The sequence below is a fragment of the Pristiophorus japonicus genome, unplaced genomic scaffold (assembly GCF_044704955.1).
Source record: "Pristiophorus japonicus isolate sPriJap1 unplaced genomic scaffold, sPriJap1.hap1 HAP1_SCAFFOLD_272, whole genome shotgun sequence".
Lineage (NCBI taxonomy): Eukaryota > Metazoa > Chordata > Chondrichthyes > Pristiophoridae > Pristiophorus > Pristiophorus japonicus.
This window is the reverse complement of record NW_027252472.1, coordinates 793,479-818,130: the sequence shown is the minus strand read 5'-3', so window position 1 is coordinate 818,130 and position 24,652 is coordinate 793,479. Positions and strand designations below refer to the sequence as shown.

At 53.2% G+C, this 24,652-nt stretch overlaps 1 protein-coding gene across 1 annotated transcript in view; it reads right to left on the bottom strand.

Moving 5' to 3' along the window:
• The window catches only part of LOC139247550 (CCR4-NOT transcription complex subunit 3-like), a 51,766-nt gene that overhangs the window by 416 nt on the left and 26,698 nt on the right, over positions 1–24,652 (bottom strand). The window contains exons 6-11 of the mRNA XM_070871658.1: positions 23,914–23,940; positions 19,744–19,812; positions 18,712–18,931; positions 17,934–18,070; positions 16,102–16,158; positions 4,507–4,786 (exon numbers count right to left, since the gene is read on the bottom strand). Coding sequence (XP_070727759.1) covers positions 4,507–4,786; positions 16,102–16,158; positions 17,934–18,070; positions 18,712–18,931; positions 19,744–19,812; positions 23,914–23,940 — 790 coding nt within the window. The remainder of the gene's footprint in view (positions 1–4,506; positions 4,787–16,101; positions 16,159–17,933; positions 18,071–18,711; positions 18,932–19,743; positions 19,813–23,913; positions 23,941–24,652) is intronic.

Here is a 24,652-nt window from a genome sequence, read left to right as displayed (position 1 = left end):
AGACACCAGACTCCCAAAGCAAGCGCTCTACTCGGAACTCCTTCACGGGCAAACGAGCCAAAGGTGGGCAGAGGGAACGTTACAAGGGACACACACCTCCCCTGATAAAGTGCAACATCCCCCACCGACACCTGGGAGTCCCTGGCCCAAAGACCAGTCCGCCCCCGAGTGGAGGAAGTGCATCCGGGAGGGGGCTGAGCACCTCGCGTCTCGTCGCCAATTGCGAGCACGCAGAAAGCAAGCGCAGGGAGCGGAAGGAGCGTGCGGCAAACCTGTCCCACCCTCCCCTTCCCTCAACGTCTATCTGTCCCACCCTCCCCTTCCCTCAACGTCTATCTGTCCCACCCTCCCCTTCCCTCAACGTCTATCTGTCCCACCCTCCCCTTCCCTCAACGTCTATCTGTCCCACCCTCCCCTTTCCCTCAACGTCTATCTGTCCCACCCTCCCCTTTCCCTCAACGTCTATCTGTCCCACCCTCCCCTTCCCTCAACATCTATCTGTCCCACACTCCCCTTCCCTCAACGTCTATCTGTCCCACCCTCCCCTTTCCCTCAACGTCTATCTGTCCCACCCTCCCCTTCCCTCAACGTCTATCTGTCCCACCCTCCCCTTCCCTCAACGTCTATCTGTCTCACCCTCCCCTTCCCTCAACGTCTATCTGTCCCACCCTCCCCTTTCCCTCAACGTCTATCTGTCCCACCCTCCCCCTTCCCTCAACGTCTATCTTTCTCACCCTCTTCTTCCCTCAACGTCTATCTGTCCCACCCTCCCCTTCCCTCGTCTATCTGTCCCACCCTCCCCCTTCCCTCAACGTCTATCTGTCCCACCCTCCCCTTCCCTCAACGTCTATCTGTCCCACCCTCCCCTTCCCTCAACGTCTATCTGTCCCATCCTCCCCTTCCCTCAACGTCTATCTGTCCCACCCTCCCCTTCCCTCAACGTCTATCTGTCCCACCCTCCCCTTCCCTCAACGTCTATCTGTCCCACCCTCCCCCTTCCCTCAACGTCTATCTGTCTCACCCTCCCCTTCCCTCAACGTCTATCTGTCCCACCCTCCCCTTTCCCTCAACGTCTATCTGTCCCACCCTCCCCCTTCCCTCAACGTCTATCTTTCTCACCCTCTTCTTCCCTCAACGTCTATCTGTCCCACCCTCCCCTTCCCTCGTCTATCTGTCCCACCCTCCCCCTTCCCTCAACGTCTATCTGTCCCACCCTCCCCTTCCCTCAACGTCTATCTGTCCCACCCTCCCCTTCCCTCAACGTCTATCTGTCCCACCCTCCCCCTTCCCTCAACGTCTATCTGTCCCACCCTCCCCTTCCCTCAACGTCTATCTGTCCCACCCTCCCCTTCCCTCAACGTCTATCTGTCCCACCCTCCCCTTCCCTCAACGTCTATCTGTCCCACCCTCCCCTTCCCTCAACGTCTATCTGTCCCACCCTCCCCCTTCCCTCAACGTCTATCTTTCTCACCCTCTTCTTCCCTCAACGTCTATCTGTCCCACCCTCCCCTTCCCTCGTCTATCTGTCCCACCCTCCCCCTTCCCTCAACGTCTATCTGTCCCACCCTCCCCTTCCCTCAACGTCTATCTGTCCCACCCTCCCCTTCCCTCAACGTCTATCTGTCCCACCCTCCCCCTTCCCTCAACGTCTATCTGTCCCACCCTCCCCTTCCCTCAACGTCTATCTGTCCCACCCTCCCCTTCCCTCAACGTCTATCTGTCCCACCCTCCCCTTCCCTCAACGTCTATCTGTCCCACCCTCCCCTTCCCTCAACGTCTATCTGTCCCACCCTCCCCTTCCCTCAACGTCTATCTGTCCCACCCTCCCCTTTCCCTCAACGTCTCTCTGTCCCACCCTCCCCTTCCCTCAACGTCTATCTGTCCCACCCTCCCCTTCCCTCAACGTCTATCTGTCCCACCCTCCCCCTTCCCTCAACGTCTATCTGTCCCACCCTCCCCTTCCCTCAACGTCTATCTGTCCCACCCTCCCCTTCCCTCAACGTCTATCTGTCCCACCCTCCCCTTCCCTCAACGTCTATCTGTCCCACCCTCCCCTTCCCTCAACGTCTATCTGTCCCACCCTCCCCTTCCCTCAACGTCTATCTGTCCCACCCTCCCCTTCCCTCAACGTCTATCTGTCCCACCCTCCCCTTTCCCTCAACGTCTCTCTGTCCCACCCTGTGACAGGGACTGTGGTTCCCATATTGGACTGTTCAGTCACCCCGAGAACTCGTGTTAGAGTGGGAGCGAGTCTTCCTCGGTTCCGAGGGATGGTCAATGATGATAATGGAAGGTCGACAAGGTTTCTACTTCAGCACGGGCCCAGTCCACACTGCGATATGTGAGCGCACTAGGTCCGTGCAGCAGAGCAGGTCTCCAGTGGTCCTGATTAACCCTTGCCCCTGGACCAAGACCTTGCTCTGTCAAGCCCCGTGTGGTGGCTGGTGTGCAACGGTCACCCCACGTTAAACTAATCCACCCACAGGCATCTTCCACCCTTCAGGATGTAAATTCGGGATAGTTTGAATGTAATATCTCCAAGTTTGCAGATGACACTAAGCTGGGTGGCAGTGTGAGCTGTGAAGAGGATGCTAAGAGGCTGCAGGGTGACTTGGACAGGTTAGGTGAGTGGGCAAATGCGTGGCAGATGCAGTATAATGTGGATAAATGTGAGGTTATCCACTTTGGGGGCAAAAACAGGAAGGCAGAATATTATCTGAATGGTGACAGATTAGGAAAAGGGGAGGTGCAACGAGACCTGGGTGTCATGGGACATCAGTCATTGAAAGTTGGCCATGCAGGTACAGCAGGCGGTGAAGAAGGCAAATGGCATGTTGGCCTTCACAGCGAGAGGATTTGAGTATAGGAGCAGGGAGGTCTTACTGCAGTTGTACAGGGCCTTGGTGAGACCACACCTGGAATATTGTGTTCAGTTTTGGTCTCCTAATCTGAGGAAGGACATTCTTGCTATTGAGGGAGTGCAGCGAAGGTTCACCAGACTGATTCCCGGGATGGCTGGACTGACATATGAAGAAAGACTGGATCGACTGGGCTTATATTCACTGGAGTTTAGAAGAATGAGAGGGGGATCTCATAGAAACATATAAAATTCTGACGGGACTGGACAGGTTAGATACAGGAAGAATGTTCCCGATGTTGGGGAAGTCCAGAACCAGGGCTCACACAGTCTAAGGATAAGGGGTAAGCCATTTAGGACCGAGATGAGGAGAAACTTCTTCACCCAGAGAATTGTGAACCTGTGGAATTCTCTACCACAGAAAGTTGTTGGGCGCCAGTTCGTTGGATATATTCAAAAAGGGAGTTAGATATGGTCCTTACGGCTAAAGGGATCAGGGGGGTATGGAGAGAAGGCAGGAGTGGGGTACTGAGGGAATGATCAGCCATGATCATATTGAATGGTGGGGCAGGCTCGATGGGCCCAATGTTCTGCTCCTGCACCTATTTTCTGTGTTTCTATCAGGAATATTAGCTCCTTCATTGAAACACCTGTGAACTCATCGCTTTTTGGCACGGAAGCAAATATCTTCGTTTCGAGGGACTGCCTTTGACAATGATGAAAGGGGTCCGTGACAAAGAGACTCCCTCTTAACATAGATTTCCTACCTCTGTATCCTGAGGCTGTTCGAGACTTCCCAGCCCCGGGGAAAACATCCTCCCCGCATCCAGTCTGTCCAACCCCGTCAGAATTTTACACCTTTCAATGAGATCCCCCGCTCATTCTTCTCAACTCCAGTGAACACAGGGCCCAGTCGACCCAATCTCTCCTCGTACGGCAGTCCTGCCCTCCCGGGAATCAGTCTGGTGAACCTTCGCTGCACTCCCTCTGTGGCGAGTGTATCCTCGCTTAGGGAAGGAGACCCAAACTGCACACAGTACTCCAGGTGTGGTCTCACCAAGGCCCTGTATAACTGTAGCGAGACCTCCTTGCTCCTGCACTCAAACCCTCTCGCAATGAAGGCCAACGTACCATTGGCCTTCCTCACTGCTCGCTGCCCCCTGCGTGTCTGCTTTCAATGACCGGTGTACAGGGACACCCAGGTCCCCCTGTACATCGACACTTCCCAAGCCATCACCACTTAAATAATACTTTATGTTTTTCCCGACCAAAGTGGATAACTTCACATTTATCCGCGTTAAACTGTATCTGCCACCTGCTTGCCCAGGCACTCAAACCGATCTAAATCGCCTTGCAGCGTCTTTGCATCTGCCTCACAACTCACAATCCCACCAAGCTTTGTGTCCTCAGCAAACTTGGAAATATTACATTAGGTTCCCTCGTCCAAATCATTGATATAGCTGGGGCCCCAGCACTGATCCCCCTGTGATACCCCACTAGTCACGGTCCGGCACCCCGCGAAAGACACATTTATTCCTCCGTGTGTCCTTACGCCCCCCCGCCTCCCCCCCCCACACGTGGGGTTGAACCGGTTCCATCCGCTCGCCCAGCCCCGCCCACAGCCGACCTCCGACCCCGCCCTCACTTACTGGTGACCCCGTTGGGTTTGATGGCCAGCGGCTGGGCGCTGGAAGGCCGGGCCTGCGACGGTCCCTGGACGTTGGGCGCGGCGGGAGTGTAGGCCGCGGCCTGCACCTGGATTTGGCTCTTGGCCGCCAGGGTCAGCACGCTCCCCGCTCCGCCCCCGCCCGCCGCGCCCCCGCCCGACCCGTTGCCCAGCAACAAGGTGGCCGCCATTCCCGGGAGACATGGCGTCTGCGGAAGATGGTTGGCGTGAATCGTCTTGGGGCAGCTGTTCTTGGCCGGCGACTTGGGAACGGAGAGAGAGAGAAGAGAAAATATTACATACGGACATCAGAAATAGGAGCAGGAGTGGGCCATTCAGCCCCTCGAGCCCTGCTCCGCCATTTAATACCATCGTGGCCTGATCCGATCATGGACCCAGCTCCACTTCCCTGCCCGCCCCCTTATCGGTTAAGGAACTGTCTATCTCTGTCTTAAATATATTCAATGTCCCGGCTTCCACAGCTCTCTGAGGCAGCGAGTTCCACAGATTTACAACCCTCTGAGAGAAGAAATTCCTCCTCATCTCAGTTTTAAATGGGCGGCCCTTTATTCTAAGACCATGCCCCCTAGTTCTAGTCTCCCCCATCAGTGGAAACATCCTCTCTGAGTGGGACTGGGTGTGAGTTAGGACACGGGGTCAGTGAGCACAGGGGGTGATGGGTGAGTGGGACTGGGTGTGAGTTAGGACACGGGGTCAGTGAGCACAGGGGGTGATGGGTGAGTGGGACTGGGTGTGAGTTAGGACACGGGGCAGTGAGCACAGGGGGTGATGGGTGAGTGGGACTGGGTGTGAGTTAGGACACGGGGTCAGTGAGCACAGTGGGTGATGGGTGAGTGGGACTGGGTGTGAGTTAGGACACGGGTCAGTGAGCACAGGGGGTGATGGGTGAGTGGGACTGGGTGTGAGTTCGGACACGGGGTCAGTGAGCACAGGGGGTGATGGGTGAGTGGGACTGGGTGTGAGTTAGGACACGGGGCACAGGGGATGATGGGTGAGTGGGACTGGGTGTGAGTTAGGACACGGGGTCAGTGAGCACAGGGGGTGATGGGTGAGTGGGACTGGGTGTGAGTTAGGACACGGGACAGTGAGCACAGGGGGTGATGGGTGAGAGGGACTGGGTGTGAGTTAGGACACGGGGCAGTGAGCACAGGGGGTGATGGGTGAGTGGGACTGGGTGTGAGTTAGGACACGGGGCAGTGAGCACAGGGGGTGATGGGTGAGTGGGACTGGGTGTGAGTTAGGACACGGGGTCAGTGAGCACAGGGGGTGATGGGTGAGTGGGACTGGGTGTGAGTTAGGACACGGGGTCAGTGAGCACAGGGGGTGATGGGTGAGTGGGACTGGGTGTGAGTTAGGACACGGGGTCAGTGAGCACAGGGGGTGATGGGTGAGTGGGACTGGGTGTGAGTTAGGACACTGGGTCAGTGAGCACAGGGGGTGATGGGTGAGTGGGACTGGGTGTGAGTTAGGACACGGGGCAGTGAGCACAGGGGGTGATGGGTGAGTGGGACTGGGTGTGAGTTAGGACACGGGGTCAGTGATCACAGGGGGTGATGGGTGAGTGGGACTGGGTGTGAGTTAGGACACGGGGCAGTGAGCACAGGGGGTGATGGGTGAGTGGGACTGGGTGTGAGTTAGGACACGGGGTCAGTGAGCACAGGGGGTGATGGGTGAGTGGGACTGGGTGTGAGTTAGGACACGGGGTCAGTGAGCACAGGGGGTGATGGGTGAGTGGGACTGGGTGTGAGTTAGGACACGGGGTCAGTGAGCACAGGGGGTGATGGGTGAGTGGGACTGGGTGTGAGTTAGGACACGGGGACAGCCGAGTTTTGGATCACCTCTCGTTTACGTCGGGTAGAACGTGGGAGGCTGGCCAGGAGTGCGTTGGAATGGTCAAGTCTGGAGGGGAGAGAGGCACGGATGAGGGTTTGAGCAGCGGAAGAGCTGAGGCAGGGGGAGGAGACGGACGATAGAAATATAGAAATTTACAGGGCAGAAGGAGGCCACTGCGGCCCATGGTGTCCGCCTCGCGCTGACCGACAAAGAGCCGCACGGCCCTGGGGTCAGCAGCCCTGAAGGTTACATATAAACCTACGGACAATGACGGAAAGGCAACGAGCACCCAGCCCGACCAGTCCGCCTCACACAACTGCGACCCCCCTTACACTGAAACATTCCACACTCCACCCCAACCAGAGCCACCCGATCTCCTGGGAGGGGCAAAAACCAGGTCAAAAAACCCCAGGCCCATTTAGGGAGAGAAAAATCTGGGAAAATTCCTCTCCGAACCATCCGGGCGATCGACACGAGTCCCCGAGATCCCCCCTGGCCGTATTCGATTCCCCGCAGTACTTACCGTTATATCTGCACCGTCCAACAACAGGGTCATCCAGTCTAATCCCAATTACCAGCTCTCGGTCCGTGACCCTGCAGGTTACTGCACTTCAAGTGACCATCCAACCATCTCTTAAATGTATCCACCACCCTTCCAGGCAGTGAGTTCCAGATCCCCACAACCCCCTGCGTAAAGTAACCCCCCCTCAAATCCCCTCTAAACCTTCCAACAACCACCTTAAAACTATACCCCCTCGTAATAGTCCCCTCCACCAATGGAAATAGACCCTCACTATCCACTGTGTCCAGGCTCCTCAATATTTTGTACACCTCAATGAGGTCTCCTCTCAACCTCCTCTGTTCCAATGAGACCAACCCAGCCTATCCAATCTGTCCTCATAACTAAGATTCTCCAGTCCAGGCAACATCCTGGTGAATCTCCTCTGTACCCTCTCCAGTGCAACATCCTGGTAAATCTCCTCTGTACCCTCTCCGGTGCAACATCCTGGTACATCTCCTCTGTACCCTCTCCAGTGCAACATCCTGGTAAATCTCCTCTGTACCCTCTCCAGTGCACCATCCTGGTAAATCTCCTCTATACACTCTCCAGTGCAACATCCTGGTAAATCTCCTCTGTACTCTCTCCAGTGCAACATCCTGGTAAATCTCCTCTGTACGCTCTCCAGTGCAACATCCTGGTAAATCTCCTCTGTACCCTCTCCAGTACAACATCCTGGTAAATCTCCTCTGTACCCTCTCTAGTGCAACATCCTGGTAAATCTCCTCTGTACCCTCTCCAGTGCAACATCCTGGTAAATCTCCTCTGTACCCTCTCCAGTGCAACATCCTGGTAAATCTTCTCTGTACTCTCTCCAGTGCACCATCCTGGTAAATCTCCTCTATACACTCTCCAGTGCAACATCCTGGTAAATCTCCTCTGTACTCTCTCCAGTGCAACATCCTGGTAAATCTCCTCTGTACCCTCTCCAGTGCAACATCCTGGTAAATCTCCTCTGTACGCTCTCCAGTGTAACATCCTGGTAAATCTCCTCTGTACCCTCTCCAGTGCAACATCCTGGTAAATCTTCTCTGTACTCTCTCCAGTGCACCATCCTGGTAAATCTCCTCTATACACTCTCCAGTGCAACATCCTGGTAAATCTCCTCTGTACTCTCTCCAGTGCAACATCCTGGTAAATCTCCTCTGTACGCTCTCCAGTGCAACATCCTGGTAAATCTCCTCTGTACCCTCTCCAGTACAACATCCTGGTAAATCTCCTCTGTACCCTCTCTAGTGCAACATCCTGGTAAATCTCCTCTGTACCCTCTCCAGTGCAACATCCTGGTAAATCTCCTCTGTACTCTCTCCAGTGCAACATCCTGGTAAATCTCCTCTGTACCCTCTCCAGTGCAACATCCTAGTAAATCTCCTCTGTACCCTCTCTAGTGCAACATCCTGGTAAATCTCCTCTGTACCCTCTCCAGTGCAACATCCTAGTAAATCTCCTCTGTACCCTCTCCAGTGCAACATCCTAGTAAATCTCCTCTGTACCCTCTCTAGTGCAACATCCTGGTAAATCTCCTCTGTACCCTCTCCGGTGCAACATCCTGGTACATCTCCTCTGTACCCTCTCCAGTGCAACATCCTGGTAAATCTCCTCTGTACCCTCTCCAGTGTAACATCCTGGTAAATCTCCTCTGTACCCTCTCCAGTGCAACATCCTGGTAAATCTCCTCTGTACCCTCTCCAGTGCAACATCCTGGTAAATCTCCTCTGTACCCTCTCCAGTACAACATCCTGGTAAATCTCCTCTGTACCCTCTCTAGTGCAACATCCTGGTAAATCTCCTCTGTACCCTCTCCAGTACAACATCCTGGTAAATCTCCTCTGTACCCTCTCTAGTGCAACATCCTGGTAAATCTCCTCTGTACCCTCTCCAGTACAACATCCTGGTAAATCTCCTCTGCACCCTCTCTAGTGCAACATCCTGGTAAATCTCCTCTGTACCCTCTCTAGTGCAACATCCTGGTAAATCTCCTCTGCACCCTCTCTAGTGCAACATCCTGGTAAATCTCCTCTGTACCCTCTCCAGTGCAACATCCTGGTAAATCTCCTCTGTACCCTCTCTAGTGCAACATCCTGGTAAATCTCCTCTGCACCCTCTCCAGTACAACATCCTGGTAAATCTCCTCTGTACCCTCTCTAGTGCAACATCCTGGTAAATCTCCTCTGTACCCTCTCCAGTGCAACATCCTGGTAAATCTCCTCTGTACCCTCTCCAGTGCAACATCCTGGTAAATCTCCTCTGTACCCTCTCCAGTGCAACATCCTGGAAAATCTCCTCTGCACCCACTCTAGTGCAACATCCTGGTAAATCTCCTCTGTACCCTCTCCAGTACAACATCCTGGTAAATCTCCTCTGTACCCTCTCTAGTGCAACATCCTGGTAAATCTCCTCTGTACCCTCTCCAGTGCAACATCCTGGTAAATCTCCTCTTTACCCTCTCCAGTACAGCATCCTGGTAAATCTCCTCTGTACCCTCTCCAGTGCAACATCCTGGTAAATCTCCTCTGTACCCTCTCCAGTGTAACATCCTGGTAAATCTCCTCTGTATCCTCTCCAGTGCAACATCCTGGTAAATCTCCTCTGTACCCTCTCCAGTGCAACATCCTGGTAAATCTCCACTGTACCCTCTCTGGTGCAACATCCTGGTAAATCTCCTCTGTACCCTCTCCAGTGCAACATCCTGGTAAATCTCCACTGTACCCTCTCCAGTGCAACATCCTGGTAAATCTCCTCTGTACCCTCTCCAGTACAACATCCTGGTAAATCTCCTCTGTACCCTCTCTAGTGCAACATCCTGGTAAATCTCCTCTGTACCCTCTCCAGTGCAACATCCTGGTAAATCTCCTCTGTACCCTCTCCAGTGCAACATCCTGGTAAATCTCCTCTGTACCCTCTCCAGTGCAACATCCTGGTAAATCTCCTCTGTACCCTCTCCAGTGCAACATCCTGGTAAATCTCCTCTGTACCCTCTCCAGTGCAACATCCTGGTAAATCTCCTCTGTACCCTCTCCAGTGCAACATCCTGGTAAATCTCCTCTGTACCCTCTCCAGTGCAACATCCTGGTAAATCTCCTCTGTACCCTCTCCAGTGCAACATCCTGGTAAATCTCCTCTGTACCCTCTCCAGTGCAACATCCTGGTAAATCTCCTCTGTACCTTTTCTAGTGCAACATCCTGGTAAATCTCCTCTGTACCCTCTCCAGTGCAACATCCTGGTAAATCTCCTCTGTACCCTCTCCAGTGCAACATCCTGGTAAATCTCCTCTGTACCCTCTCCAGTGCAACATCCTGGTAAATCTCCTCTGTACCCTCTCCAGTGCAACATCCTGGTAAATCTCCTCTGTACCCTCTCCAGTGCAACATCCTGGTAAATCTCCTCTGTACCCTCTCCAGTGCAACATCCTGGTAAATCTCCTCTGTACCCTCTCCAGTGCAACATCCTGGTAAATCTCCTCTGTACCCTCTCCAGTGCAACATCCTGGTAAATCTCCTCTGTACCCTCTCCAGTGCAACATCCTGGTAAATCTCCTCTGTACCTTCTCTAGTGCAACATCCTGGTAAATCTCCTCTGTACCCTCTCCAGTGCAACATCCTGGTAAATCTCCTCTGTACCCTCTCCAGTGCAACATCCTGGTAAATCTCCTCTGTACCCTCTCCAGTGCAACATCCTGGTAAATCTCCTCTGTACCCTCTCCAGTGCAACATCCTGGTAAATCTCCTCTGTACCCTCTCCAGTGCAACATCCTGGTAAATCTCCTCTGTACCCTCTCCAGTGCAACATCCTGGTAAATCTCCTCTGTACCCTCTCCAGTGCAACATCCTGGTAAATCTCCTCTGTACCCTCTCCAGTGCAACATCCTGGTAAATCTCCTCTGTACCTTCTCTAGTGCAACATCCTGGTAAATCTCCTCTGTACCCTCTCCAGTGCAACATCCTGGTAAATCTCCTCTGTACCCTCTCCAGTGCAACATCCTGGTAAATCTCCTCTGTACCCTCTCCAGTGCAACATCCTGGTAAATCTCCTCTGTACCCTCTCCAGTGCAACATCCTGGTAAATCTCCTCTGTACCTTCTCTAGTGCAACATCCTGGTAAATCTCCTCTGTACCCTCTCCAGTGCAACATCCTGGTAAATCTCCTCTGTACCCTCTCCAGTGCAACATCCTGGTAAATCTCCTCTGTACCCTCTCCAGTGCAACATCCTGGTAAATCTCCTCTGTACCCTCTCCAGTGCAACATCCTGGTAAATCTCCTCTGTACCCTCTCCAGTGCAACATCCTGGTAAATCTCCTCTGTACCCTCTCCAGTGCAACATCCTGGTAAATCTCCTCTGTACCTTCTCTAGTGCAACATCCTGGTAAATCTCCTCTGTACCCTCTCCAGTGCAACATCCTGGTAAATCTCCTCTGTACCCTCTCCAGTGCAACATCCTGGTAAATCTCCTCTGTACCCTCTCCAGTGCAACATCCTGGTAAATCTCCTCTGTACCCTCTCCAGTGCAACATCCTGGTAAATCTCCTCTGTACCCTCTCCAGTGCAACATCCTGGTAAATCTCCTCTGTACCCTCTCCAGTGCAACATCCTGGTAAATCTCCTCTGTACCCTCTCCAGTGCAACATCCTGGTAAATCTCCTCTGTACCCTCTCCAGTGCAACATCCTGGTAAATCTCCTCTGTACCTTCTCTAGTGCAACATCCTGGTAAATCTCCTCTGTACCCTCTCCAGTGCAACATCCTGGTAAATCTCCTCTGTACCCTCTCCAGTGCAACATCCTGGTAAATCTCCTCTGTCCCCTCTCCAGTGCAACATCCTGGTAAATCTCCTCTGTACCCTCTCCAGTGCAACATCCTGGTAAATCTCCTCTGTACCTTCTCTAGTGCAACATCCTGGTAAATCTCCTCTGTACCCTCTCCAGTGAAACATCCTGGTAAATCTCCTCTGTACCCTCTCCAGTGCAACATCCTGGTAAATCTCCTCTGTACCCTCTCCAGTGCAACATCCTGGTAAATCTCCTCTGTACCCTCTCCAGTGCAACATCCTGGTAAATCTCCTCTGTACCCTCTCCAGTGCAACATCCTGGTAAATCTCCTCTGTACCCTCTCCAGTGCAACATCCTGGTAAATCTCCTCTGCACCCTCTCTAGTGTAACATCCTGGTAAATCTCTTCTGTACCCTCTCTCGTGCAACATCCTGGTAAATCTCCTCTGCACCCTCTCTAGTGTAACATCCTGGTAAATCTCTTCTGTACCCTCTCTCGTGCAACATCCTGGTAAATCTCCTCTGTACCCTCTCTAGTGCAACAGCCTAGTAAATCTCCTCTGTACCCTCTCCAGTGCAACATCCTGGTAAATCTCCTCTGTACCCTCTCCAGTGTAACATCCTGGTAAATCTCCTCTGTACCCTCTCCAGTGCAACATCCTGGTAAATCTCCTCTGTACCCTCTCCAGTGCAACATCCTGGTAAATCTCCTCTGTACCCTCTCCAGTGCAACATCCTGGTAAATCTCCTCTGTACCCTCTCCAGTGCAACATCCTGGTAAATCTCCTCTGTACCCTCTCCAGTGCAACATCCTGGTAAATCTCCTCTGTACCCTCTCCAGTGCAACATCCTGGTAAATCTCCTCTGTACCCTCTCTAGTGCAACATCCTGGTAAATCTCCTCTGTACCCTCTCCAGTGCAACATCCTGGTAAATCTCCTCTGTACCCTCTCCAGTGCAACATCCTGGTAAATCTCCTCTGTACCCTCTCCAGTGCAACATCCTGGTAAATCTCCTCTGTACCCTCTCCAGTGCAACATCCTGGTAAATCTCCTCTGTACCCTCTCTAGTGTAACATCCTGGTAAATCTCCTCTGTACCCTCTCCAGTGCAACATCCTGGTAAATCTCCTCTGTACCCTCTCCAGTGCAACATCCTGGTAAATCTCCTCTGTACCCTCTCCAGTGCAACATCCTGGTAAATCTCCTCTGTACCCTCTCCAGTGCAACATCCTGGTAAATCTCCTCTGTACCCTCTCCAGTGCAACATCCTGGTAAATCTCCTCTGTACCCTCTCCAGTGCAACATCCTGGTAAATCTCCTCTGTACCCTCTCCAGTGCAACATCCTGGTAAATCTCCTCTGTACCCTCTCCAGTGCAACATCCTGGTAAATCTCCTCTGTACCCTCTCCAGTGCAACATCCTGGTAAATCTCCTCTGTACCTTCTCTAGTGCAACATCCTGGTAAATCTCCTCTGTACCCTCTCCAGTGCAACATCCTGGTAAATCTCCTCTGTACCCTCTCCAGTGCAACATCCTGGTAAATCTCCTCTGTACCCTCTCCAGTGCAACATCCTGGTAAATCTCCTCTGTACCCTCTCCAGTGCAACATCCTGGTAAATCTCCTCTGTACCTTCTCTAGTGCAACATCCTGGTAAATCTCCTCTGTACCCTCTCCAGTGCAACATCCTGGTAAATCTCCTCTGTACCCTCTCCAGTGCAACATCCTGGTAAATCTCCTCTGTACCCTCTCCAGTGCAACATCCTGGTAAATCTCCTCTGTACCCTCTCCAGTGCAACATCCTGGTAAATCTCCTCTGTACCCTCTCCAGTGCAACATCCTGGTAAATCTCCTCTGTACCCTCTCCAGTGCAACATCCTGGTAAATCTCCTCTGTACCTTCTCTAGTGCAACATCCTGGTAAATCTCCTCTGTACCCTCTCCAGTGCAACATCCTGGTAAATCTCCTCTGTACCCTCTCCAGTGCAACATCCTGGTAAATCTCCTCTGTACCCTCTCCAGTGCAACATCCTGGTAAATCTCCTCTGTACCCTCTCCAGTGCAACATCCTGGTAAATCTCCTCTGTACCCTCTCCAGTGCAACATCCTGGTAAATCTCCTCTGTACCCTCTCCAGTGCAACATCCTGGTAAATCTCCTCTGTACCCTCTCCAGTGCAACATCCTGGTAAATCTCCTCTGTACCCTCTCCAGTGCAACATCCTGGTAAATCTCCTCTGTACCTTCTCTAGTGCAACATCCTGGTAAATCTCCTCTGTACCCTCTCCAGTGCAACATCCTGGTAAATCTCCTCTGTACCCTCTCCAGTGCAACATCCTGGTAAATCTCCTCTGTACCCTCTCCAGTGCAACATCCTGGTAAATCTCCTCTGTACCCTCTCCAGTGCAACATCCTGGTAAATCTCCTCTGTACCTTCTCTAGTGCAACATCCTGGTAAATCTCCTCTGTACCCTCTCCAGTGCAACATCCTGGTAAATCTCCTCTGTACCCTCTCCAGTGCAACATCCTGGTAAATCTCCTCTGTACCCTCTCCAGTGCAACATCCTGGTAAATCTCCTCTGTACCCTCTCCAGTGCAACATCCTGGTAAATCTCCTCTGTACCCTCTCCAGTGCAACATCCTGGTAAATCTCCTCTGTACCCTCTCCAGTGCAACATCCTGGTAAATCTCCTCTGTACCTTCTCTAGTGCAACATCCTGGTAAATCTCCTCTGTACCCTCTCCAGTGCAACATCCTGGTAAATCTCCTCTGTACCCTCTCCAGTGCAACATCCTGGTAAATCTCCTCTGTACCCTCTCCAGTGCAACATCCTGGTAAATCTCCTCTGTACCCTCTCCAGTGCAACATCCTGGTAAATCTCCTCTGTACCCTCTCCAGTGCAACATCCTGGTAAATCTCCTCTGTACCCTCTCCAGTGCAACATCCTGGTAAATCTCCTCTGTACCCTCTCCAGTGCAACATCCTGGTAAATCTCCTCTGTACCCTCTCCAGTGCAACATCCTGGTAAATCTCCTCTGTACCTTCTCTAGTGCAACATCCTGGTAAATCTCCTCTGTACCCTCTCCAGTGCAACATCCTGGTAAATCTCCTCTGTACCCTCTCCAGTGCAACATCCTGGTAAATCTCCTCTGTACCCTCTCCAGTGCAACATCCTGGTAAATCTCCTCTGTACCCTCTCCAGTGCAACATCCTGGTAAATCTCCTCTGTACCTTCTCTAGTGCAACATCCTGGTAAATCTCCTCTGTACCCTCTCCAGTGCAACATCCTGGTAAATCTCCTCTGTACCCTCTCCAGTGCAACATCCTGGTAAATCTCCTCTGTACCCTCTCCAGTGCAACATCCTGGTAAATCTCCTCTGTACCCTCTCCAGTGCAACATCCTGGTAAATCTCCTCTGTACCTTCTCTAGTGCAACATCCTGGTAAATCTCCTCTGTACCTTCTCTAGTGCAACATCCTGGTAAATCTCCTCTGTACCCTCTCCAGTGCAACATCCTGGTAAATCTCCTCTGTACCCTCTCCAGTGCAACATCCTGGTAAATCTCCTCTGTACCCTCTCCAGTGCAACATCCTGGTAAATCTCCTCTGTACCTTCTCTAGTGCAACATCCTGGTAAATCTCCTCTGTACCTTCTCTAGTGCAACATCCTGGTAAATCTCCTCTGTACCCTCTCCAGTGCAACATCCTGGTAAATCTCCTCTGTACCCTCTCCAGTGCAACATCCTGGTAAATCTCCTCTGTACCCTCTCCAGTGCAACATCCTGGTAAATCTCCTCTGTACCCTCTCCAGTGCAACATCCTGGTAAATCTCCTCTGTACCTTCTCTAGTGCAACATCCTGGTAAATCTCCTCTGTACCCTCTCCAGTGCAACATCCTGGTAAATCTCCTCTGTACCCTCTCCAGTGCAACATCCTGGTAAATCTCCTCTGTACCCTCTCCAGTGCAACATCCTGGTAAATCTCCTCTGTACCCTCTCCAGTGCAACATCCTGGTAAATCTCCTCTGTACCTTCTCTAGTGCAACATCCTGGTAAATCTCCTCTGTACCCTCTCCAGTGCAACATCCTGGTAAATCTCCTCTGTACCCTCTCCAGTGCAACATCCTGGTAAATCTCCTCTGTACCCTCTCCAGTGCAACATCCTGGTAAATCTCCTCTGTACCCTCTCCAGTGCAACATCCTGGTAAATCTCCTCTGTACCCTCTCCAGTGTAACATCCTGGTAAATCTCCTCTGTACCCTCTCCAGTGCAACATCCTGGTAAATCTCCTCTGTACCCTCTCTAGTGTAACATCCTGGTAAATCTCCTCTGTACCCTCTCCAGTGCATACAACGACCAGAATTGCAGAAGGAAGTGTAATAAATAAAACCCGAGATTTCACCGCACCTGGATGGTGTCGCTGTCAGTTGATCGACCACGTCTTTTCTCTTCATCCAGGAGCTCCTGACAACGTTCAAAAGAAAAAAAGGCTTGAAGGACGGGGGAATGTGAAGAATGAACAACAGCAGCCTGAATTTGTGTATCGCCTTTAACGTCCCAAGTGCTTCACACGAGTATTACGTGATAGAAATTTGATACCGAGCCGCATCAGAAGAAATTAGCGCAGGTGACCAAAAGCTGGGTCAAAGATCGGTTTTAAACATCAAAAATAGGTGCAGGAGCAGGCCATTGGGCCCTTCGAGCCTGCCCCACCATTCAATATGATCATGGCTGACCATTCCCTCAGTACCCCACTCCTGCCTTCTCTCCACACCCCCCTGATCCCTTTAGCCGTAAGGGCCACATCTAACTCCCTTCTGAATATATCCAACGAACTGGCCCTCAACAACTTTCTGTGGTAGAGAATTCCACAGGTTCACAATTCTCTGGGTGAAGAAGTTTCTCCTCATCTCGGTCCTAAATGGCTTACCCCTTATCCTTAGACTGTGAGCCCTGGTTCTGGACTTCCCCAACATCGGGAACATTCTTCCTGCATCTAAACCTGTCCAGTCCCGTCAGAATTTTATATGTTTCTATGAGATCCCTCTCTCATTCTTCTGAACTCCAGTGAATATAAGCCTAGTCGATCCAGTCTTTCTTCATATGTCAGTCCTGCCATCCCGGGAATCAGTCTGGTGAACCTTCGCTGCACTCCCTCAATAGCAAGAATGTCCTTCCTCAGATTAGGAGACCAAAATCGTTCACAATACTCCAGGTGTGGCCTCACCAAGGCCCTGTACAACTGCAGTAAGACCTCCCTGCTCCTGTACTCAAATCCTCTCGCTATGAAGGCCAACATACCATTTGCCTTCTTCACCGCCTGCTGTACCTGCATGGCCAACTTTCAATGACTGATGTCCCATGACACCCAGGTCTCGTTGCACCTCCCCTTTTCCTAATCTGTCGCCATTCAGATAATATTCTGCCTTCCTGTTTTTGCCCCCAAAGTGGATAACCTCACATTTATACACATTATACTGCATCTGCCATGCATTTGCCCCACTCACCTAACCTGTCCAAGTCACCCTGCAGCCTCTTAGCATCCTCCTCACAGCTCACACCGCCACCCAGCTTAGTGTCATCTGCAAACTTGGAGATATTACACTCAATTCCCTCGTCTAAATCATTAATGTATATTGTAAATAGCTGGGGTCCCAGCACTGATCCCTGCGGTACTCCACTAGTCACTGCCTGCCATTCTGAAAAGGACCCGTTTATCCCGACTCTCTGCTTCCTGTCTGCCAACCAGTTCTCTATCCCCGTCAGTATATTACCCCCAATACCATGTGCTTTAATTTTACACACCAATCTCTTGTGTGGGACCTTGTCAAAAACCTTTTGAAAGTCCAAATACACCACATCCACTGGTTCTCCCTTGTCCACTCTACTAGTTACATCCTCAAAAAATTCTAGAAGATTTGTCAAGCATGATTTCCCCTTTCATAAATCCATGCTGACTTGGACCGATCCTGTCACTGCTTTCCAAATGTGCTGTTGTTTCATCCTTAATAATTGATTCCAGCATTTTCCCCCATTTAAGGAGCGTCTTGAAGGAGGAGAGCGACGTTTGGGCACACGACTGTGAACACCTCGAGCAAAGCTCCCCTTCTCTGCCCTGACGCAGTACAAGCCACCTCACTGAAGTTCCCCAAGCAGGGTCCCGTTCTGGCCAATCCTGCCCCGTTAATTCTCTGCTGCCGTCCCGACTCCCGGTGCGATGTGGCGCTGGTGATACTCACAGCGTAGCAGTTAGCAGGGCTCGGGGGTACGGGCGAACTGGACGTGGTGGATGTTGGTGTGCTACTGAACTGGATGAACATCTCCTCTTCGAGGTTACTGTTACTGGCAGGCGAGCTCGGGACCAGAACCGGCTGAGCTGTGTTTGGGAAAGGGAACGCAGGAGACAGAGACAAGTGTTATTATTGAAACGGAGAAAGATTACAAAGTGCGGCAGTACAGCGGGACCTGGGGGTTACTTGTACATGAAACACAAAAGGTTAGTACGCAGGTACAGCAAGTGATCAGGAAGGGCCAATGGTATCTTGGCCTTTATTGCAAAGGGGGATGGAGTATAAAAGCAGGGAAGTCTTGCTCCAGTTGCACAGGGTATTGGTGAGGCCACACCTGGAGTACTGCGTGCACAGTTTTGCTCTCCGTATTTACCAAAGGACACACTTTGCTTTGGAGGCAGTTCAGAGAAGGTTCACTCGGTTGATTCCGGGGATGAGGGGGTTGACTTATGAGGAAAGGTTGAGGAGGTTGGGGCCTCTACTCATTGGAGTTCAGAAGAATGAGAGGCGATCTTATGGAAACGTATCAGATTATGAGGGGGGCTCGACAAGGTGGATGCAGAGAGGATGTTCCCACTGATGGGGGAGACTAGAACTAGGGGACATGGTCTTAGAATAAGGGGCCGCCCATTTAAAACTGAGATGAGGAGGAATTCCTTCTCTCAGAGGGTTGTAAATCTGTGGAACTCGGGGCTCCAGACCCGTACAGACACACACACACACTTACGGATCTCCTCGAGGTCCAAGTCATCGTAGAGGAACTCATTCTCCTCGAAGTCAGTGTCCTGCCCTGAGTCGATGTAATACTCCACGTCATCCTTGATCTTACGGATGGATTCCACCACAATGGAGTCGTTGTCCAGCATGCGGAGGATGGTCTCCAGCATGCGGATGTGGTAACGGTGCTTCTCCACGTGTTGCTTCAGCTCCTCAATACGCTCCTGCTTCTACCGGGGAGAGCGTGAAGCATGCGAGGGGTCGAGGGTCGGGGGGGGTCAAAGGGGAAGGGCAAGAGGCCATTAGGGCAAATCGAAAACGTCGTCCGCTTCCCTCCCCATGGGCACGGACTCTGTATCTATCCCCCTGTCCCTGCCCTGGGAGTGTTTGATGGGACAGTGTAGAGGGAGCTTTACTCTGTATCTAACCCCCTGTACCTGCCCTGGGAGTGTTTGATGGGACAGTGTAGGGGGAGCTTTACTCTGTATTTAACCCCCTGTACCTGCCCTGGGAGTGTTTGATGGGACAGTGTAGAGGGAGCTTTACTCTGTATCTAACCCCCTGTACCTGCCCTGGGAGTGTTTGATGGGACAGTGTAGAGGGAGCTTTACTCTGTATCTAACCCCCTGTACCTGCCCTGGGAATGTTTGATGGGACAATGTAGAGGGAGCTTTACTCTGTATCTAACCCCGTGTACCTGCCCTGGGGGTGTTTGATGGGACAGTGTAGAGAGAGCTTTACTCTGTATCTAACCCCCTGTACCTGCCCTGGGAGTGTGTGATGGGACAGTGTAGAGGGAGCTTTACTCTGTATCTAACCCCCTGTACCTGCCCTGGGAGTGTTTGATGGGACAGTGTAGAGGGAGCTTTACTCTGTATCTAACCCCTGTACCTACCCCGGGACTGTTTGATGGGACAGTGTAGAGGGAGCTTTACTCTGTATCTAACCCCCTGTACCTGCCCTGGGAGTGTTTGATGGGACAGTGTAGAGGGAGCCATTAATCGGGGACTTAAGCCGATAACTTTGTCGGTATCTGACTCACCTCTTTGTCCCCTTTTTTTTTCCGTGTCTGTACCGAGAGCGACTCCACCTCGCTTTCAAACTGGTCCACCTGTGCCAAGGATGAGGAGGATGAGCCAGCGGTGGGGGTTAAAACCGAGGCGGACCTCCGCCCACACTCCCTGCCCGAGAAAACCCCACTTCTTGTCGTCCCGTCCCATTATACATGAAAAATCCCTATGTAAACGCGTCACGCCTGCAATTACCTCCCTCCCACCACCGGTGGCGCTGTGGCGTCCCAGCCAGCAGGGCAGAGAAGCTCGTGTGACCTTGCCCCAAATTACTGCTCGCCGCTGAACGATTATTACAAAGGGATGGGCCTTGGTGAGACCACACCTGGGGTACTGCGCACAGTTTTGGTCTCCTTATTGGCCATGGGGTGGGCCATTGAGGGACTGAGATGAGGAGGAATTTCTTCGCTCGGAGGGTGGTGCATCTTTGGAATTCTCTGCCCCAGAGGCTCAGTCGCTCGAGTCTGTTCAAGGTCGAGATCGATCCATTTTCGGCTATTGAAGGAATCGAGGGATCGGGCGGTGAAAATCAGGCTTCAGGGCCTAGAGAACCAGGCTTGAGGTCGAAGATCAACCGTTCGGCCCCTCGAGCCTGCTCCGCCATTCAACGAGATGGGCAGAGAGTCACCACCCTCTGAGTGAAGAACTGCTCCAGGTGTGGTCTCATACCCACGATGCTATCGTACATAGGGCACAGCAGGAGGCCGTTCGGCCCATCTCAAATCGGGCCAACTGGATATCTCAAAAACTGAGAGCCAAAAGATATTTGTGTCGGCGAGACAAGCGAGCCAGAGACAAGCGAGCGAGAGACAAGCGAGCGAGAGACAAGCGAGCGAGAGACAAGCGAGCGAGAGACAAGGAGCCAGAGACAAGCGAGCCAGAGACAAGCGAGCCAGAGACAAGCGAGCGAGAGACAAGCGAGCCAGAGACAAGCGAGCGAGAGACAAGCGAGCGAGAGACAAGCGAGCCAGAGACAAGCGAGCCAGAGACAAGCGAGCGAGAGACAAGCGAGCGAGAGACAAGCGAGCCAGAGACAAGCGAGCGAGAGACAAGCGAGCGAGAGACAAGCGAGCCAGAGACAAGCGAGCCAGAGACAAGCGAGCGAGAGACAAGCGAGCGAGTGACAAGCGAGCCAGAGACAAGCGAGCCAGAGACAAGCGAGCCAGAGACAAGCGAGCGAGAGACAAGCGAGCGAGAGACAAGCGAGCGAGAGACAAGCGAGCCAGAGACAAGCGAGCCAGAGACAAGCGAGCGAGAGACAAGCGAGCGAGAGACAAGCGAGCCAGAGACAAGCGAGCGAGAGACAAGCGAGCCAGAGACAAGCGAGCGAGAGACAAGCGAGCCAGAGACAAGCGAGCGAGAGACAAGCGAGCGAGAGACAAGCGAGCCAGAGACAAGCGAGCCAGAGACAAGCGAGCCAGAGACAAGCGAGCCAGAGACAAGCGAGCGAGAGACAAGCGAGCCAGAGACAAGCGAGCGAGGGACAAGCGAGCGAGTGACAAGCGAGCCAGAGACAAGTGAGCCAGAGACAAGCGAGCGAGAGACAAGCGAGCCAGAGACAAGCGAGCCAGAGACAAGCGAGCGAGAGACAAGCGAGCGAGAGACAAGCGAGCCAGAGACAAGCGAGCCAGAGACAAGCGAGCGAGAGACAAGCGAGTGAGAGACAAGCGAGCCAGAGACAAGCGAGCCAGAGACAAGCGAGCCAGAGACAAGCGAGCGAGAGACAAGCGAGCGAGAGACAAGCGAGCCAGAGACAAGCGAGCCAGAGACAAGCGAGCGAGAGACAAGCGAGCCAGAGACAAGCGAGCGAGAGACAAGCGAGAGACAAGCGAGCGAGAGACAAGCGAGCGAGAGACAAGCGAGAGACAAGCGAGCGAGAGACAAGCGAGCGAGAGACAAGCGAGAGACAAGCGAGCGAGAGACAAGCGAGCGAGAGACAAGCGAGCGAGAGACAAGCGAGAGACAAGCGAGCGAGAGACAAGCGAGCGAGAGACAAGCGAGCGAGAGACAAGCGAGCCAGAGACAAGCGAGCCAGAGACAAGCGAGCGAGAGACAAGCGAGCCAGAGACAAGCGAGCCAGAGACAAGCGAGCGAGAGACAAGCGAGCCAGAGACAAGCGAGCCAGAGACAAGCGAGCGAGAGACAAGCGAGCGAGAGACAAGCGATCGAGAGACAAGCGAGCCAGAGACAAGCGAGCCAGAGACAAGCGAGCCAGAGACAAGCGAGCGAGAGACAAGCGAGCCAGAGACATGCGAGCGAGAGACAAGCGAGCCAGAGACAAGCGAGCCAGAGACAAGTGAGCGAGAGACAAGCGAGCCAGAGACAAGCGAGCCAGAGACAAGCGAGCCAGAGACAAGCGAGCCAGAGACAAGCGAGCGAGAGACAAGCGAGCGAGAGACAAGCGAGCGAGAGACAAGCGAGCCAGAGACAAGCGAGCCAGAGACAAGCGAGCCAGAGACAAGCGAGCCAGAGACAAGCGAGCCAGAGACAAGCGAGCCAGAGACAAGCGAGCCAGAGACAAGCGAGCGAGAGACAAGCGAGAGACAAGCGAGCGAGAGACAAGCGAGCGAGAGACAAGCGAGAGACAAGCGAGCGAGAGACAAGCGAGCGAGAGACAAGCGAGAGACAAGCGAGCGAGAGACAAGCGAGCGAGAGACAAGCGAGCGAGAGACAAGCGAGAGACAAGCGAGCGAGAGACAAGCGAGCGAGAGACAAGCGAGCGAGAGACAAGCGAGCCAGAGACAAGCGAGCCAGAGACAAGCGAGCCAGAGACAAGCGAGCGAGAGACAAGCGAGCCAGAGACAAGCGAGCGAGAGACAAGCGAGCCAGAGACAAGCGAGCCAGAGACAAGCGAGCGAGAGACAAGCGAGCGAGAGACAAGCGATCGAGAGACAAGCGATCGAGAGACAAGCGAGCCAGAGACAAGCGAGCGAGAGACAAGCGAGCGAGAGACAAGCGATCGAGAGACAAGCGATCGAGAGACAAGCGAGCCAGAGACAAGCGAGCGAGAGACAAGCGAGCGAGAGACAAGCGAGCCAGAGACAAGCGAGCGAGAGACAAGCGAGCCAGAGACAAGCGAGCCAGAGACAAGCGAGCGAGAGACAAGCGAGCCAGAGACAAGCGAGCCAGAGACAAGCGAGCCAGAGACAAGCGAGCCAGAGACAAGCGAGCGAGAGACAAGCGAGCGAGAGACAAGCGAGCGAGAGACAAGCGAGCCAGAGACAAGCGAGCCAGAGACAAGCGAGCCAGAGACAAGCGAGCGAGAGACAAGCGAGCCAGAGACAAGCGAGCGAGAGACAAGCGAGCGAGAGACAAGCGAGCCAGAGACAAGCGAGCGAGAGACAAGCGAGCCAGAGACAAGCGAGCCAGAGACAAGCGAGCGAGAGACAAGCGAGCGAGAGACAAGCGAGCCAGAGACAAGCGAGCCAGAGACAAGCGAGCCAGAGACAAGCGAGCGAGAGACAAGCGAGCCAGAGACAAGCGAGCGAGAGACAAGCGAGCCAGAGACAAGCGAGCCAGAGACAAGCGAGCGAGAGACAAGCGAGCCAGAGACAAGCGAGCGAGAGACAAGCGAGCGAGAGACAAGCGAGCGAGAGACAAGCGAGCGAGAGACAAGCGAGCGAGAGACAAGCGAGCGAGAGACAAGCGAGCCAGAGACAAGCGAGCCAGAGACAAGCGAGCGAGAGACAAGCGAGCGAGAGACAAGCGAGCGAGAGACAAGCGAGCCAGAGACAAGCGAGCCAGAGACAAGCGAGCCAGAGACAAGCGAGCGAGAGACAAGCGAGCCAGAGACAAGCGAGCGAGAGACAAGCGAGCCAGAGACAAGCGAGCCAGAGACAAGCGAGCGAGAGACAAGCGAGCGAGAGACAAGCGAGCGAGAGACAAGCGAGCGAGAGACAAGCGAACCAGAGACAAGCGAGCCAGAGACAAGCGAGCCAGAGACAAGCGAGCGAGAGACAAGCGAGCGAGAGACAAGCGAGCCAGAGACAAGCGAGCGAGAGACAAGCGAACCAGAGACAAGCGAGCGAGAGACAAGCGAGCGAGAGACAAGCGAGCCAGAGACAAGCGAGCCAGAGACAAGCGAGCCAGAGACAAGCGAGCGAGAGACAAGCGAACCAGAGACAAGCGAGCTGTGTCCGTACCTGCATGTTTAACGTGTCAATGGTATTCTGTTGGGAGAGAAAGAGAGAAAACAGGGTCACCGTGGGAAATAACAACTGGAGTCGGAGAGGAGGGAGATTCGATGGCCAGACCTGATTCCAGACCTGAAATCGCTTGAGCCTGATTCTCTAGGCCACCGAGCCTGATTCTCTAGGCCGTTGAGCCTGATTCTCTAGGCCGTTGAGCCTGATTCACTAGGCCACCGAGCCTGATTCTCTAGGCCGTTGAGCCTGATTCACTAGGCCGTTGAGCCTGATTCTCTAGGCCACCGAGCCTGATTCTCTAGGCCCTTGAGCCTGATTCTCTAGGCCCTTGAGCCTGATTCTCTAGGCCACCGAGCCTGATTCTCTAGGCCCTTGAGCCTGATTCTCTAGGCCACCGAGCCTGATTCTCTAGGCCCTTGAGCCTGATTCTCTAGGCCGTTGAGCCTGATTCTCTAGGCCCTTGAGCCTGATTCTCTAGGCCCTTGAGCCTGATTTCCTCGGCCGTTGAGCCTGATTCTCTAGGCCCTTGAGCCTGATTCCAAGGCCCTTGAGCCTGATTTCCTCGGCCCTTGAGCCTGATTCTCTAGGCCCTTGAGCCTGATTCTCTAGGCCCTTGAGCCTGATTCTCTAGGCCCTTGAGCCTGATTCTCTAGGCCCTTGAGCCTGATTCCCTAGGCCCTTGAGCCTGATTCCCTAGGCCCTTGAGCCTGATTCTCTAGGCCCTTGAGCCTAATTC